Below are 13,176 nucleotides of genomic sequence, written 5' to 3'. Positions count from 1 at the left end.
ATTAAATTCAAAATGGGCATATATTTTTCAAAAAACAAAATTTCATTTGATTTGTTGTCTGTGTACTATTTAGAGTGAAACATAAGGTTTAAATGATTTGCACAGTGTCCCAACTTTTTTGGAAATGGAGTTGTATTTAATTTTTTCTAGACAGTAAAAAGAAAGCTAAACAATATATAGATAAACATATGTTAATATGGCTAAAGATTTTCTGTTCCACCTTAAATGGAGCAGCAGTTACATTTTTGCACCTATACAGGCACCTGAACAAAACTGCTTTACTATTTAAGGTGGAACAGGAAATTACAATAAGAAACCAACTTCGGCTTTGTTAAATTTCTGAAGTCATTTGTCTCATACCGTCAGACACTGCTGGAATTTGTTAAATATTACAGTCATTCATGTTTCAGTAGCAGCTGGTCCACAGCTTGTTTCATGCACAAGTCCCAGACGGTGTTGTTTTCAGATGCAGCTGACCAATTTAGGCAGCTTTTTAGGTGGTACGAGAGGAAAGAGAAGCATGGCACCACGTTAGGCTAAGGCTATCCCCAAAAGTCCAGCCATAACTGTATGTTCACTGCCTCAAAAATAACAGATGGACAGAGCTGATCAATGGTGCGCTGTTTTATGTTTTTTCAGTTGAGACTAAAACATCCATGACCCGTCACTAATACTATGGCATATTATTAGTGTTGTTTGCACTTTTCGTCTGTTGCATTATTTGCATTTATTTGTGTCAGAACAGTTTCTAAGGAAAAACACATTTGTGGGCAGAGAATCAATGTATGCTGATGTTCTGGATACACGCCCCTCATTTGGATCACAGAAAATGGTAAATGTGTGCAAGAAAAAATTCACTGCCTAACTGCATGTACTGGTAATTGGTTGCAGTTAAATATGTACCTAACATGAGTCACATAATCTGAAAAATGTTTTAATGAATTCTGAGAGAACATCGTTTAAAAGTAATCTCATCAACCTCAATGCCCTCACTCTTCTGAAAAGTGTGTGAAAATGTATACTTTAAGAAACTACTTCAACAGCTATAGATATGAGATATCTAAATACATCATTTATCATCTTAATGAAGCCACATACCCTTGTATGGGTTTTATAAGCCAGTCATTACTAATTATGTAATTATGAAACCCTGCTTATCTCACGTATTCCTGTAATCACTATAAGTAATGAAGATTGACAAGTCAGTTAGCAGCTCTCGAATCAAGCTGCATTCAGTTATTGCTTTAGACAGGAAGCATGATCAATCTAAATTTGTTAAATAAATGTGGCACGCTCAAGTGTTTTGATGCCTTTTCTTACAATAACTCTTGGGGGAAAATAGTTCTGCTTTTAGGCAGTGTCACATCATTGATTGCAAAATCATGTGAGGTTGAAAAACACACAAAGTAGACCATCCCAGGACGTGCGTATCAATCTTCTTTTGTTGTTATTGGTGGTGGTGGTGTTTTTGCATTCCCATTTGTGTATAGCAAAGGAAAATCAAGCAAGATTGACATTTCAAAAAAAGTTAGCCAAAAGAAAAAAAAAGAAAAAAGAAAAAAAAAATCACATTTGAACAATCACATTGTGTAATAGAGCACCTTATCACGTTTATAGTGAATTAGATAACGGAAAGCCAAACAACTAGAATGACAACAGAGGTGATGCTCTGGTCATTCTCTGGGCAGCACGAAGCTGCCCCACAGCAGGACCAAACCAGCATGAGAGGGAGATCATAAGAGCGTTACCTGCAGCTGCAGTGGCCATCAGTGGAGCAGGTCCTGGGGCTGGGCCAGTGGACAGGACAGGGGTGGGACGCACATGAAGGACACACAAACAGCAGAGAATGAGAGGACACCGAACCAACGGCACAGGGAGGGAGGGAGAAAAGGGGAAGACAAGGCGAAAAGCAAAACAGGTGACTTTTTTTCTTAGGGGAGGAATGGATTGAGCGTTAAAAAAAAGGGGGACGCAGCAGGAAAAGAAAAGGGAAAAGGAGGGAAAGGAGGGAGGGGTGGGCCCATACCTTGGCTCTTTAACATCAGGTGCGCCAGACCTTGAGGGAAAGAACAGAAAAAAGGAAGAAAAAGGAAAAAAGAGGGTCATAAAAAAGGCACGGGAGTAAAAAACAAAAGGCATTGTCACAACGTTTGACTGCAGTTTGTGACAGACATCCTGAGGCAAACATGGATGCCGAATCAAAAAACCAAAAAAAAGAACTGAGGAGGGAGGTAAAGAAAACAAACACACACTTCATCAGGGGGAGAGGAGTAAGAAGAGGTGTGAGGAGGGGTGGGGGGAGAGAGAAAAAAAAGCATTTCAGTTGGCACAAGCACCCAAGGGCACTTGCACGCGTAAATGCTTTTTTTCCTAATGGAGCACATATTTAGTGTTTGGCAGACAGCATTCCTTCGTTCATACGTTTTATATGCTATAGCAGTGGCAACCATAAATATTGCATTTGAAAGCCACAGTCTCGTAAAAGAAAAAAAGCAAAGAGAGATCAAAAAGTAGTAGGGGGAATGTCTCATAAAAAGTAAAGATTAATTGCCCGCCCCAGCCTACTTGATGCCTGGTGCAGGACACGCTGGGTAACCTGCCCAGACAAACTGGAGCTTCTCACCAACACACAAAAGCTTGGCAGTTGATTCAGTGCTGTAATAATGTCAGCTCCTTGGCAGCTACATAACCATCAATTACCCAGAAAAAAATAAATAAATAAAAAAGCGCAAGCCATTATCCAGCAGTTTGCATTCTGTAATCATCGTGCAGTTGTTGTTTCCTGGGATTAATGACATTGAGCAGGACAAAAGTACTCCATACAAAATGAACAACCAGAGGAATTGTAACACTAATCCATACATGGATGAACAATATTGAGGTCAATATTAAAAGAGGATCTGAATTCCCATGAGCAAACAAAGTGATCCGAACCACCAAGGACATGCTTTTCAGTTAATAGTCATAGTCCAGCTTGTTATTGTTAATAATGATAGTAAACAAAGTAGAGGATCAACAACACAGAGTGATAGGAAAAACATCTGAACAGTCTGAACAGAACTGAAATATTGACCTTTTTTACCCTGCTAGCACATGCCCATGATTCATCATAACACACATCACATCCATAATCCTCCATCAAAATGTAATGCTTTTTGCCAAAACTCTAAAACGTCTTTTGTATAAATGTCATCATGCACCAGCCAGTGGAGAAAAATAATATTAATCAATAGTATCATAGTATGAAATCCTTCCATGCTCACCTATCATCAAGCAAAATGCTCAGCTACCTCAGAGACCCTCCCTGATACCTCCCTGATATAGTATTTCTGTCAAAAAACAGTACTGTTAAAAAGTCACCCTATTTATTTAATTTTAAGTCCAGACGGCAATTAAAAACAGGTTATTCATTTTTCAGATTCAGGGAAAAAAGCAGAGAACATATTTAACAGAAACAAAATCTACATTTTCAGTGTCCACTTGCTTTCAGTGCTTCAAAAAAATCTGAAGGGATATTTTTCTACATCTGCAAAAAACCTTACTATACATCTCAGATGTCCAGTTCCAGAGTTCTAGCGCAAATTTTCTTCTTTATTGTCTTTCTCAGTAAATTGTTTTTCTCAGTAATACTTCTTGTTACAGCTCTACACTGAACACTGAGTTGTCTTCTCACAGTGGGAGGATGGACAGAAACAGCTGTGGATTTTTTTCAGATCTGAAGCTTGATTTTTTCCTCTCTCTCAAAGATGAAAGATTTAAGTACTGATTATCTGACAGTGACAATTTTGGTGGTCTACTAGGTCTTGCACAGTTGCCATTCCACTTCGAGTTCCATTTTCTCTTCTCTGCCATGCTGCCATGAGAAGCACTGGGGGTATGGTCACATAAAGTGGCTCTCAGGATGCACCACACTCCCGGGTTAAAAGGGACAATTATTGTTGCTGAAGTTATTGTTGTTTTTAGAGTAATTGTGTTTATTAGAGTAATTGTGTCTGAGGAGGATGGGCTTAGAAGTGTAATTAGTGGTTAGTAGTATCTACTCTCCATGTATTTTGTGTACTCCTGCATTACCCCCTCTCCATGATTCATGTAGGAGTAGTGCTGGGCTGGGCATTTCTAGCCTCTTGAATTGCCTCTTCTCGAGCACTTGTCCATATGTACAATGTTTTATATGTCTTAAGAAAATTTAGAATTCTAGTTTTGGAGACTTCTGTTTTTTTCCAATTATTTTCCTTTCCCTCTTTCTTATGCAAGTGGATTATCTTATATTTAATATCTTCAAAATACAACCCCATTTCCAAAAAAGTTGGGACACTGTGAAAAATGTAATTTAAAACAAAATGCAATGATGTGCAAATCATTTAAACCCTATATTTAATTGAAAATACTACAAAGACAGCAAATACTATAGACAGCAATGTTGAAACTGAGAAATTTTATTGTTTTTTGATAGATATATATGCCCATTTTGAATTTGATGCCAACAACACGTTCCAAAAATGTTGGGATGGGGTCATGTTTACCACTGTGTTTCATCACCTCTTCTTTTAACAACACCCTGTAAGTGTTTGGGAACTGAGGAGACCAACTGCTATAGTTTTGAGATAACATAGGATTTCAGCTGCTTTACAGTTCAGGGACTACTTTGTCATAGTTTTCGTTTTATAATGCATCAATTTTTTCACTAGTGACAGGTCTGGACTGCAGGCAGGTTTGACATTGTCTTGCTGAAATAATCAAGGCCTTTCCTGAAAAAGATGTTGTCTGGATGGAAGCATATGCTGCCAAACCATGTATATATCGTTCAGCATCAATGGTGCCTTTAGAGATGTGCCAGTCACCCATGCCATGTGCAATCATGCACCCCTATACCATCATGAATACTGGCTTTTGAACTGTGCACTAATAACAAGCTGAGTGGACTTTAGCCCAGAGAACACAGTGTGCATGATTTCCAAAAAGAAATTCAAGTGTTGATTTGTTAGACCACAGGACACTTTTCCACTTCACCTCAGGCCATTTAAAAGGAGCACAGGCCCAGAGAAGGTGGCAGCATTCCCAAATTCTATTTATATATGCTTTCTTCTTCACATTTAAGAGTTATAATTAGCATTTTTGGTTTTTCTAAGGGCCCAAAGATCAGGCCAGCAAATATACAGAAATTTCTCCAGTTTCTCTGAATATTTTAATGATATTATGTACCGTAGATGATGAAAAAGCAAAAGTTCTTTGCTATTTAATATTGAAATGTTATTCTCGAACTGTTGCACGATTTGATCACGCAGTCTTTCACAGAGCAGTGAGCTCTTCCTCATCTTTATTTCTGAAAGACTCAGCCTCTCTGCAATGCTCATTTTATACCCAATCATGTTATTGACTTGTTGACAATTAACAACCAGGTGTTTTTTTAAGCATTAAACAACTTTCCAGCCTTTTGTTGCACCCATCCCAACTTTTTTGGATCATGTTGCTGGCATAAAATTTGAAATCAGCATATGTTTTTCTAAAAACAATAACATTTCCAACATTTGATGCAGTATGTAGTCTTGAAGCATTTTCACTGAAATATAGGGTTTAAATGATTTGCACATCATTGCATTTTGTTTTTATTCATATTTTTCACAGCGTCCCAACTTGGAACTTTTGGAAATGGGGTTGTATATATTTCAAATGCATATGAGAAAGAAATTGGCAGTGCAGTTAAGTAGTGTTTGGGTAGCTAAATGTGAGAATGTTAGTTTCTGTTTGAAGGGCAACGCAATGTCAGTGACACCTTTGGAAACGGCTTTTGTTGGGAGGACATAGCTGTACCTCAGTTTTAAAACTGGAAGAGTTAAATTGGCAGCAGATGCAGAAAAGTAAAGAATGAATAACTTAAACACTGATAAATTTGAAATTATGTTCAGTATTGGAGGCCAATTAGTATTTGTGTAATTTTGTTAAACTTATGTTTCCTGCTTTTTGGACAGTAAAAAATTATTAAGTTGTACTTAATGGCCATTTTGAATGAAATAAACAAAAGAGTTGTCTTCTACTTTTGCACAGCACTGTATGTCACAGTATGAAAAGAAAATGAGTTATGATTTCTGTTGTTGCCAAATGTGGCAATCGAGTGCAAACTAGAGCTTACTGAACTCTAGACTTTCTGTTCCAGTAAAACTCTAGAAAAAGTATAGATGTCAAGCTGTTAGCAGAACTCTGTAGCTACATTAGCTCATAAAACATAGGAAATTATGAAAAATACTTCTTAACCTATATGTATTTCATCGACCTGTAAGTATTTTATGAATCAAATATGGGTTAACTGACCACTGTTGCACTAAACAGCATTAGAAAAAGTGTTTTATAAGACTGCAAGCTTTTCACTTTGGTGCCAATCTATGGTCATTACAAGATCACTGATACAGAAGGCACAGTTTGAAAGGTTCCATTCCTGTATGCCCTTGTAGCAGCATAATGAGGCAGCTGAGGTTGAGAACATAGTCTAGCGCTTCGTCTACCTTCCACAGAACATGATTACCCGCAGTAATCATACACAACTCAGATTACGTCTCATTAACTGAACCTTGTTTTTTCCCTGTGGTGAGTCATAATGCATTGGCAACCACACTAAATTGAAAAGAGAATTATTTTCAGATCCCACCAGCACCTCCTCACAGCCAAAAGGCTGTGATTTAGAGTGACCAGCATGGATGTGAACCCTCATTATCTATTCGTTTGATATTACCAAAGCAAGTAATTGTGATTGTAGCATAGGGTTGCTGCATTATTGGTTTCTCTCTGGTTGAAATGCTGGTTGAGATATTCATAAAAAAATAAATAACTGAGGTCCCATCAGCAGCAATGCTACTCCCATTCTGTTGCAATTAAAGCTCGCTATTTGAAAGATAACACAGCTGAAGAACAGATAATAGCGAAAGGTTGTAGTGTACCCCATTCCATTAAAATAACAAATGAATGTCTGTTGGAAGACTGAGAGCTAAAGGGGTTTTTAGAGATTAGCCCAAAAGTTTCACACTGAGGGTAAAAGGGATGTAACCAGATGTAGCTGTATTCACAAACACTTAGTAAGCCTCAAATCAACACACTACCAACATGTTCTGTACAGTTCTAACAAGACCATAATATTGTGAATTTCCCCGCTGTGGGACTAATAAAGGATTATCTTATCTTATATTATATCCAAAATAATGTCAAACTTTGAATATACATAGCAAAATAGACAATACTGCATAAAAGTCAGAGACCACCCTTCATTTATTTAATTTTCAGTTATGGCCATTAAGTTATTGTTTAGTGTCATTAAAGTAAGTAGAAAATTTCAGGAAAATAACTAAATATATTTTTTTAAGTATTTATGGTGTCCACACTTCGCCTTTATTACAGCTTCTGTTCTTTTCGAGAGACTTGCTATCACTTTTCTAAGAAATCTGCAGGGATGTTTTTTCCACATCTAAGTTCAGACATAGATGCTGGTTGCATTTTCTGCCTCTCACAGAGCAAATAATCCTAAACACATTCACTGATTTTGAGGTCTGGACTCTGTGGTGGTCAGTCTGTTGTTCTGAGAACTCCAACAGCATCTTTGTTTGAATTGCAATTTTTCTTCTATTTTGTCTGTTTTCCTTTCTCAGTAACAGCTTCTTCACACCTACACAGTCTTTCAAACTCATAGTCTTCTCACAGTGGAAGGATGGAGAGAAACACCTGAGGATTTTCTTTTCAGATCTGAAGCAGGAATGGAGCTTGATTTTTTGCTGTCTCTGCAAGACAAAAGCCGATAGTGACAGTTTTGGTGGTCCACCAGGTCTTCCACAGTTGTTATGAGTTCCATTTTCTCTGTATTTTTTAACTCCAGGTTTGGAAACTCCTGTTTTCCCCTTCCATGCGTGCAAGGATTATGTTATATCTAATATTCTAAGAAATGTCTACTGAAAAATGAATAAATTGTACTTAATTGGCATTGAATAAATAAAAGGTGATCACTGATGTTTGCATAGTACCTAATAAGACAGCCCATGCAGGCAGTATAATTTCAGTAAACTAACCATCTGCAAGCTCATGTGTTAAATTCAGCGAGATTGCAATGAAGTTTTGATCCATTTGAAATATCCTGTATAGGGTTAGTGTTAGTTTTTGGTTTTTAATACCATAAGTACTGGAGGGCATTTTGGTACATCATTTATGGGATTCTCACACTTTCAAAGATGTTAAAAGGAGTTACTTTACTTATGTATGATTCTATATTCAGAGGTGTCTCTTATGCGTTTATTTAAAGAGTCTGACACCACCCCCCTTCTAAAACTGTGCTTTACCCAATTTCGTGTTCTTCCTCAAAACTCAAGCAAACAGAGCCTAAAACTGATGCTCCAAAGATTATATGCAAAACTTCACGTTACATCTGTTTGGTTAACAGTTTACAGCACAGCAGTCCCTCAAACCCCAAGCAATGAACACAAAATGACTTACATCCAGCAACATAACAGAGTAACACAACAAATAAACTGCATCACGAGACAGCCAGGGAACATGTGATCACTAGAGAATTAAAAAGCAAAACTCCTTGTTAACAAATATTTAAACAATGGCTAGCATAGCAGAAAAGGTTGTGGAGCCGCTCTACTGTGAAATGGAGGCATTTACTCTGCTATGTTTACAACCATATTTCTTGCTCAACAGCCTTAACTAAAAGGAACAAGCGCACAGCCAGAAATAATCATTAAATATTAATTGAATCCAGTCTCATACTTCAACTCTGTTTTAATAGCACGCTGCGTTCCATTAAAGTATTCAACATTAGCTGCCTTTCATTCATGGCCACTGACCAGCCACTTCGGACTTAGCTATTGATCTATTGAGCAGCCTGAATGTATTAAAAGGCCCATTTCATGGGAAACTGCATTTTTCTTGCTTTCCTGAATGTGAGTTTGATGTAGTATGTATATGGTAAGATTTCAAAACATATCAGTCACTCCCCAGTCCATACAGTCCAGCTAGGCAACAAAACAGTTTGTTTTCAATTAGCTTTTTTGTGATGTCACATAAAATAATGATTTTTTTCTCAACTTATCAATGTGAGGAATGTTTCAGCCTAGACTGAATGAGCCACAATACATGCCCGCGAATCAGAAGAGGGGTTATTTATATACAGTGGAGATCAAAAGTCTGAGCTCACATTGAAAACATTGTCTTTCTTTCTAAATCGTGAATAAAACAAAGTTTCAGAATCTTAAACAATTTTAAAGAAGTAAAAGTTACAAAGAAGAAATATTTGAAATTCTGCATAATTTCTAGGTCACCATTCATTTTGAGGAACATTTGCAATTCACCAGGTTAAAGTCTTTGTACAACATTCTTTTAGTCTTATTCCTTTCACTGAAACATGTGCAGACGACTCCCAGGTGGATTTGATCTACTAATCAGTGGTTTTTGCAAAAACTCATAGAATCCATGACAGGTTGTTTACATGTTGTCATTAAAGCAAAGGCGGGATAAATCAAATACTAAGATATTATGATATTCATGCAAACATTTCAAAGATTCTACATTTCACTCCAACTGCTAAGCTGAAATTATCATTTGTAATAAAAATTAGGATTCTGGATTTAATTAGAAAGAAATTAAAGTACATGTATTCTCACCACTTGTCTTTTAATCCTACCTATTTGCTTGACACTTGACACCTGGCATCCTTTCTTTGCTGCAAACTCATTAATACTTGGTTAATGAGTTGACATTAAGTGTTTATATTGGCTGCAACTGCAACTGAAATGCATTTTGGTGATATGACTGATGTGGAATTGCACAGAACTTGAATTGAGGCACAACCACTGTCCCATAGACCCATAGTTTTTGGGGTAGGGGAGTCGGAGCACATTATGTTGCATTGCATGCTGGGAACTGTAGTGCAGCACATTGTGAAATTGACTAGTATAGATAGAAAATTAAAATACCTTTGCGCGCCGGATAGGATAGTGCAGCGGGCCTGATCTGGCCTGCGGGCCTTGTGTTTGACACATGGACCTTACTGTATATCAGTCTAGTCTTAAAAACAGTAAATAAAACAGCCTGATTAGTTCCAATGGATAAAGAAGTAGGATAATGTTTGTGGGAAACTGAATTAAGATCTTAAAACTGGACTTTGTGAAAAAATATAAATCTGAAAAATGTAAGATATGGACCCCTTTAAGCTAATTAAGGTACAAACAATTAAAGCACAAGTTACAACTTATCCCAAATAGCCTCAATCTAGTCTGATCTGTGAGCTGTGTTAAAAGAGCCAGACTGACTGAGCAGCTACTGGGGAAGAGGAGAAATATTAGCCTGGAGGTGTGGGTATCTTTTTAAAGAGGCATATGCAGCATGTAAACATTTATTTTGTGTGAATGCAAATGCACGGTGTCGTTTGCAGAGTGCAGGCTGACGTGCAGTGGACGTCTGCATTGAAATGCTGCGGCCCAACAGGGTTGGCATAGCAACAGGCTCCTGTGTCTCCCTTAGTATGACGTTGCCCAAAGCACCCCCCCTCCTCCTCCTCCTCCTCTCACTAGCTCCACTCCCTCCTCTCTGTCTCTCACATACTCCAGTTTTCTCTTTTCCATTGTTCCAAATATGATGGCCATTCACCTCACCATCTCACACAAAGAACAAATTCAGTGTTGCTATTACTTTGGATGAAAAACATATCCTATTTTAGAATTTAATCTGCTCACATAAAGCAATCCAATAAAACAGTAATAAACACTTGCCTTATAAAACGTCTCTTAGTAGGGCATGATATTGTTTACCCACACCCTCCTTTGACCAGTTATTTAATTCAGAGCCAGAATGAAGCAGAATTGAGCAACATAAAACATTAAATGCAGGGTAATAAAAATAGCTTATCAAGGAAAACATGCTTTTATTATGAGAGATGTTTACTTCATAAACTGAATATGGACAAAATGATTGCATCCCTTTAATAAAGGAATAATAATTTACATGTGACTTTTACTAAATTGTCACCACAGTAACAAAGGAAAACCTTTCATAGCAAAGTGCAATGCTGGATGCAGTAAAGGAGCAAACAAATAAAAAAATCTAATTTATATTACTACTGTTTATCATTCATCCCAAAAAAAATGTTTTTGTTCGATCATTCTGTTCTCATGTTAATCAATACCTCATTAATTATTAAACATGGACAGAAAACAACAAATTTGAACAAACAGTCAAATAACAAGCTCCTAAAATGTCTGCCAATAAATATTTTATCCATTAAACAAAAACCTTCAAAATCTTTACATACTGAATATGTGATAAGTCTCAGCACTGACACAAAAACAAAAACTGGCCAGCTTTTTTTCAGTGCTCACATGAACACTTAAGGGACATGCTGTGCAATCAACCAAATCCAGGATAACCAGTCTACCAACTTCATATATCGCCCATGCTGTGCTCATGGCACACTGCAGAGCCAAAAGTGCCAGTCCGTCTACCTCATATCATCACGGCGATCTGCTCTGATTAGCTCCTGCACAGGGTTGGATATGAAACGTGTGAATATGCTGAGAAGGGATTTGCGTGGCCCATTTCAAAAGCCCCTCTCTGGAACTCTTGAAGGAGAGCCTCCAGCAGGGGGATTATGCCAAGGTCACGGAGGCTCAGAGAGGATTGGCCGCCGCCATGCCAGCTGTACCCTTTCTTTTTGACTTCGCCCAGTGCTGAGACTGGCACATGCTGCTCTGGCAGGGAGCTGACTGGGTTCAAACCTGTCTCGCACTGCCCAGCACCAAAACTAGAGCTGTGGAAATATCTGCCACTTGCACACAGAGAGCAGCAGCCTGCACACTCTTCTGTCCTGAATGTTTTATTTGTTAAACTTATTGTTTTTTTCTTACTTCGGAAAACAACAGGCAAAACACAATAACACTGTTGCTTATTTGCTCCTTACCCAACACGCATTGACTGCACTGATATGAAATACATATGCTAGTGGGAAGCCCTAACTCACTGGCTCACATTGTTTGCGTCATAAAATTGTAATACAAATCAGGGAAAATAAAAACAAATTAGCATATTGTCAATTTCATGAAAACACACTGGTTGATTCTGACTTCAAATTATTAACATATAATTACTAGGCCTGTCAAACAATTGAATCAATTAATCATGATTAATCACATTACTTTTTACTTTTCACATTTATCGCAGTTAATCACAATTATTATATTTGTTCAAAACTGCCCCCAAAGAATCTTTCAATTTAAAAAGTTGTGTATTTTATTGTGGGATAGGCTCCAGTTCCACCGTGATCCAAGAATAAACGGCTTAGAAGATGTGCGTATGTATTTTATTGCAGCCATATGTAGACAGACAAAAAAAGCGTCATCCAGACGTATTTAATTCCTACAATAATTCAGCTGGAATGTAAAATTACAGGAACACAAATGGAACATTAAAATAATTATAACATTTACAGTTTCCTATTTTAATCACAGATGTCCAGTGAGAGCAAAAATGGCTGCATAATTTAACTTCTCCATAACTGCAACTGCTCTCATACTGCTACTTGTTATTTTGAGGAAAACTGTAGCTGTATATTTAGTTATTGCTGTTTGTTGTTTTATCCATAGTTCTCCCACTAATACTACATATCATAGCCTGCTATCCACCAGAGCTAACATTACTCATATTACTGATTTTGTTGAAAACACTTGTGTGTTTCGCTGGTAAATGATATCTCAGACTTGACGTACGTTGGTGATAAACAGATACTCAGCAGGGCATTAGCTGGAAATAACTTATTGGTTTTATCATGAGAGCCATAAATGGAATTCACCATTTAACACAAGAGGGCTGCGGTCATAGCAACAGTGCATTAGCAGCTGGGCTTCAGGCTGGTTGGATGGTTTCCAGGGTCAAGCTAGAAAATAGTGGTATTGTAAAAAAAACCTGGCATTAATAATTTATTGCGATATTGTTGGTGGACTATGAAGAAAAAAATGACACAGAGAAAAAAAAAACAGCAACTACCATGTCAGTGTCACTGCTATGCTACAAACAGTCCACTGCACAAATAGTGTCTGATCAGTGGTTGTTCTTCTCCATTGATGGACAGGACAGAAGCCGCAAAGTAACTACTTGACTACAGTCAGTAATTGTAAACCTACAAAGTGCGCCTAAAGTAAGTGAACC

At 37.5% G+C, this 13,176-nt stretch overlaps 1 protein-coding gene across 22 annotated transcripts in view; it reads right to left on the bottom strand.

Moving 5' to 3' along the window:
- nrxn2a (neurexin 2a) overlaps window positions 1-13,176 on the bottom strand; it is a 402,488-nt gene that overhangs the window by 311,990 nt on the left and 77,322 nt on the right. For 19 of the 22 annotated variants that reach the window (XM_037545872.1, XM_017698739.2, XM_037545881.1 and 16 more), the window contains 2 exons: window positions 2,027-2,056; window positions 1,749-1,787 (listed from right to left, as the gene is read on the bottom strand). The exons of 2 other annotated variants lie outside the window; for them this stretch is intronic. In XM_037545872.1, coding sequence (XP_037401769.1) covers window positions 1,749-1,787; window positions 2,027-2,056 — 69 coding nt within the window. The remainder of the gene's footprint in view (window positions 1-1,748; window positions 1,788-2,026; window positions 2,057-13,176) is intronic. One more of the 22 variants, XM_017698733.2, reaches the window with a different exon arrangement.

Source organism: Pygocentrus nattereri, chromosome 16 (genome assembly GCF_015220715.1).
Source record: "Pygocentrus nattereri isolate fPygNat1 chromosome 16, fPygNat1.pri, whole genome shotgun sequence".
NCBI classification, from domain to species: Eukaryota; Metazoa; Chordata; class Actinopteri; order Characiformes; family Serrasalmidae; genus Pygocentrus; species Pygocentrus nattereri.
The sequence above is the reverse complement of the archived record's forward strand: the minus strand, read 5'-3'. Positions and strand labels throughout refer to the sequence as shown.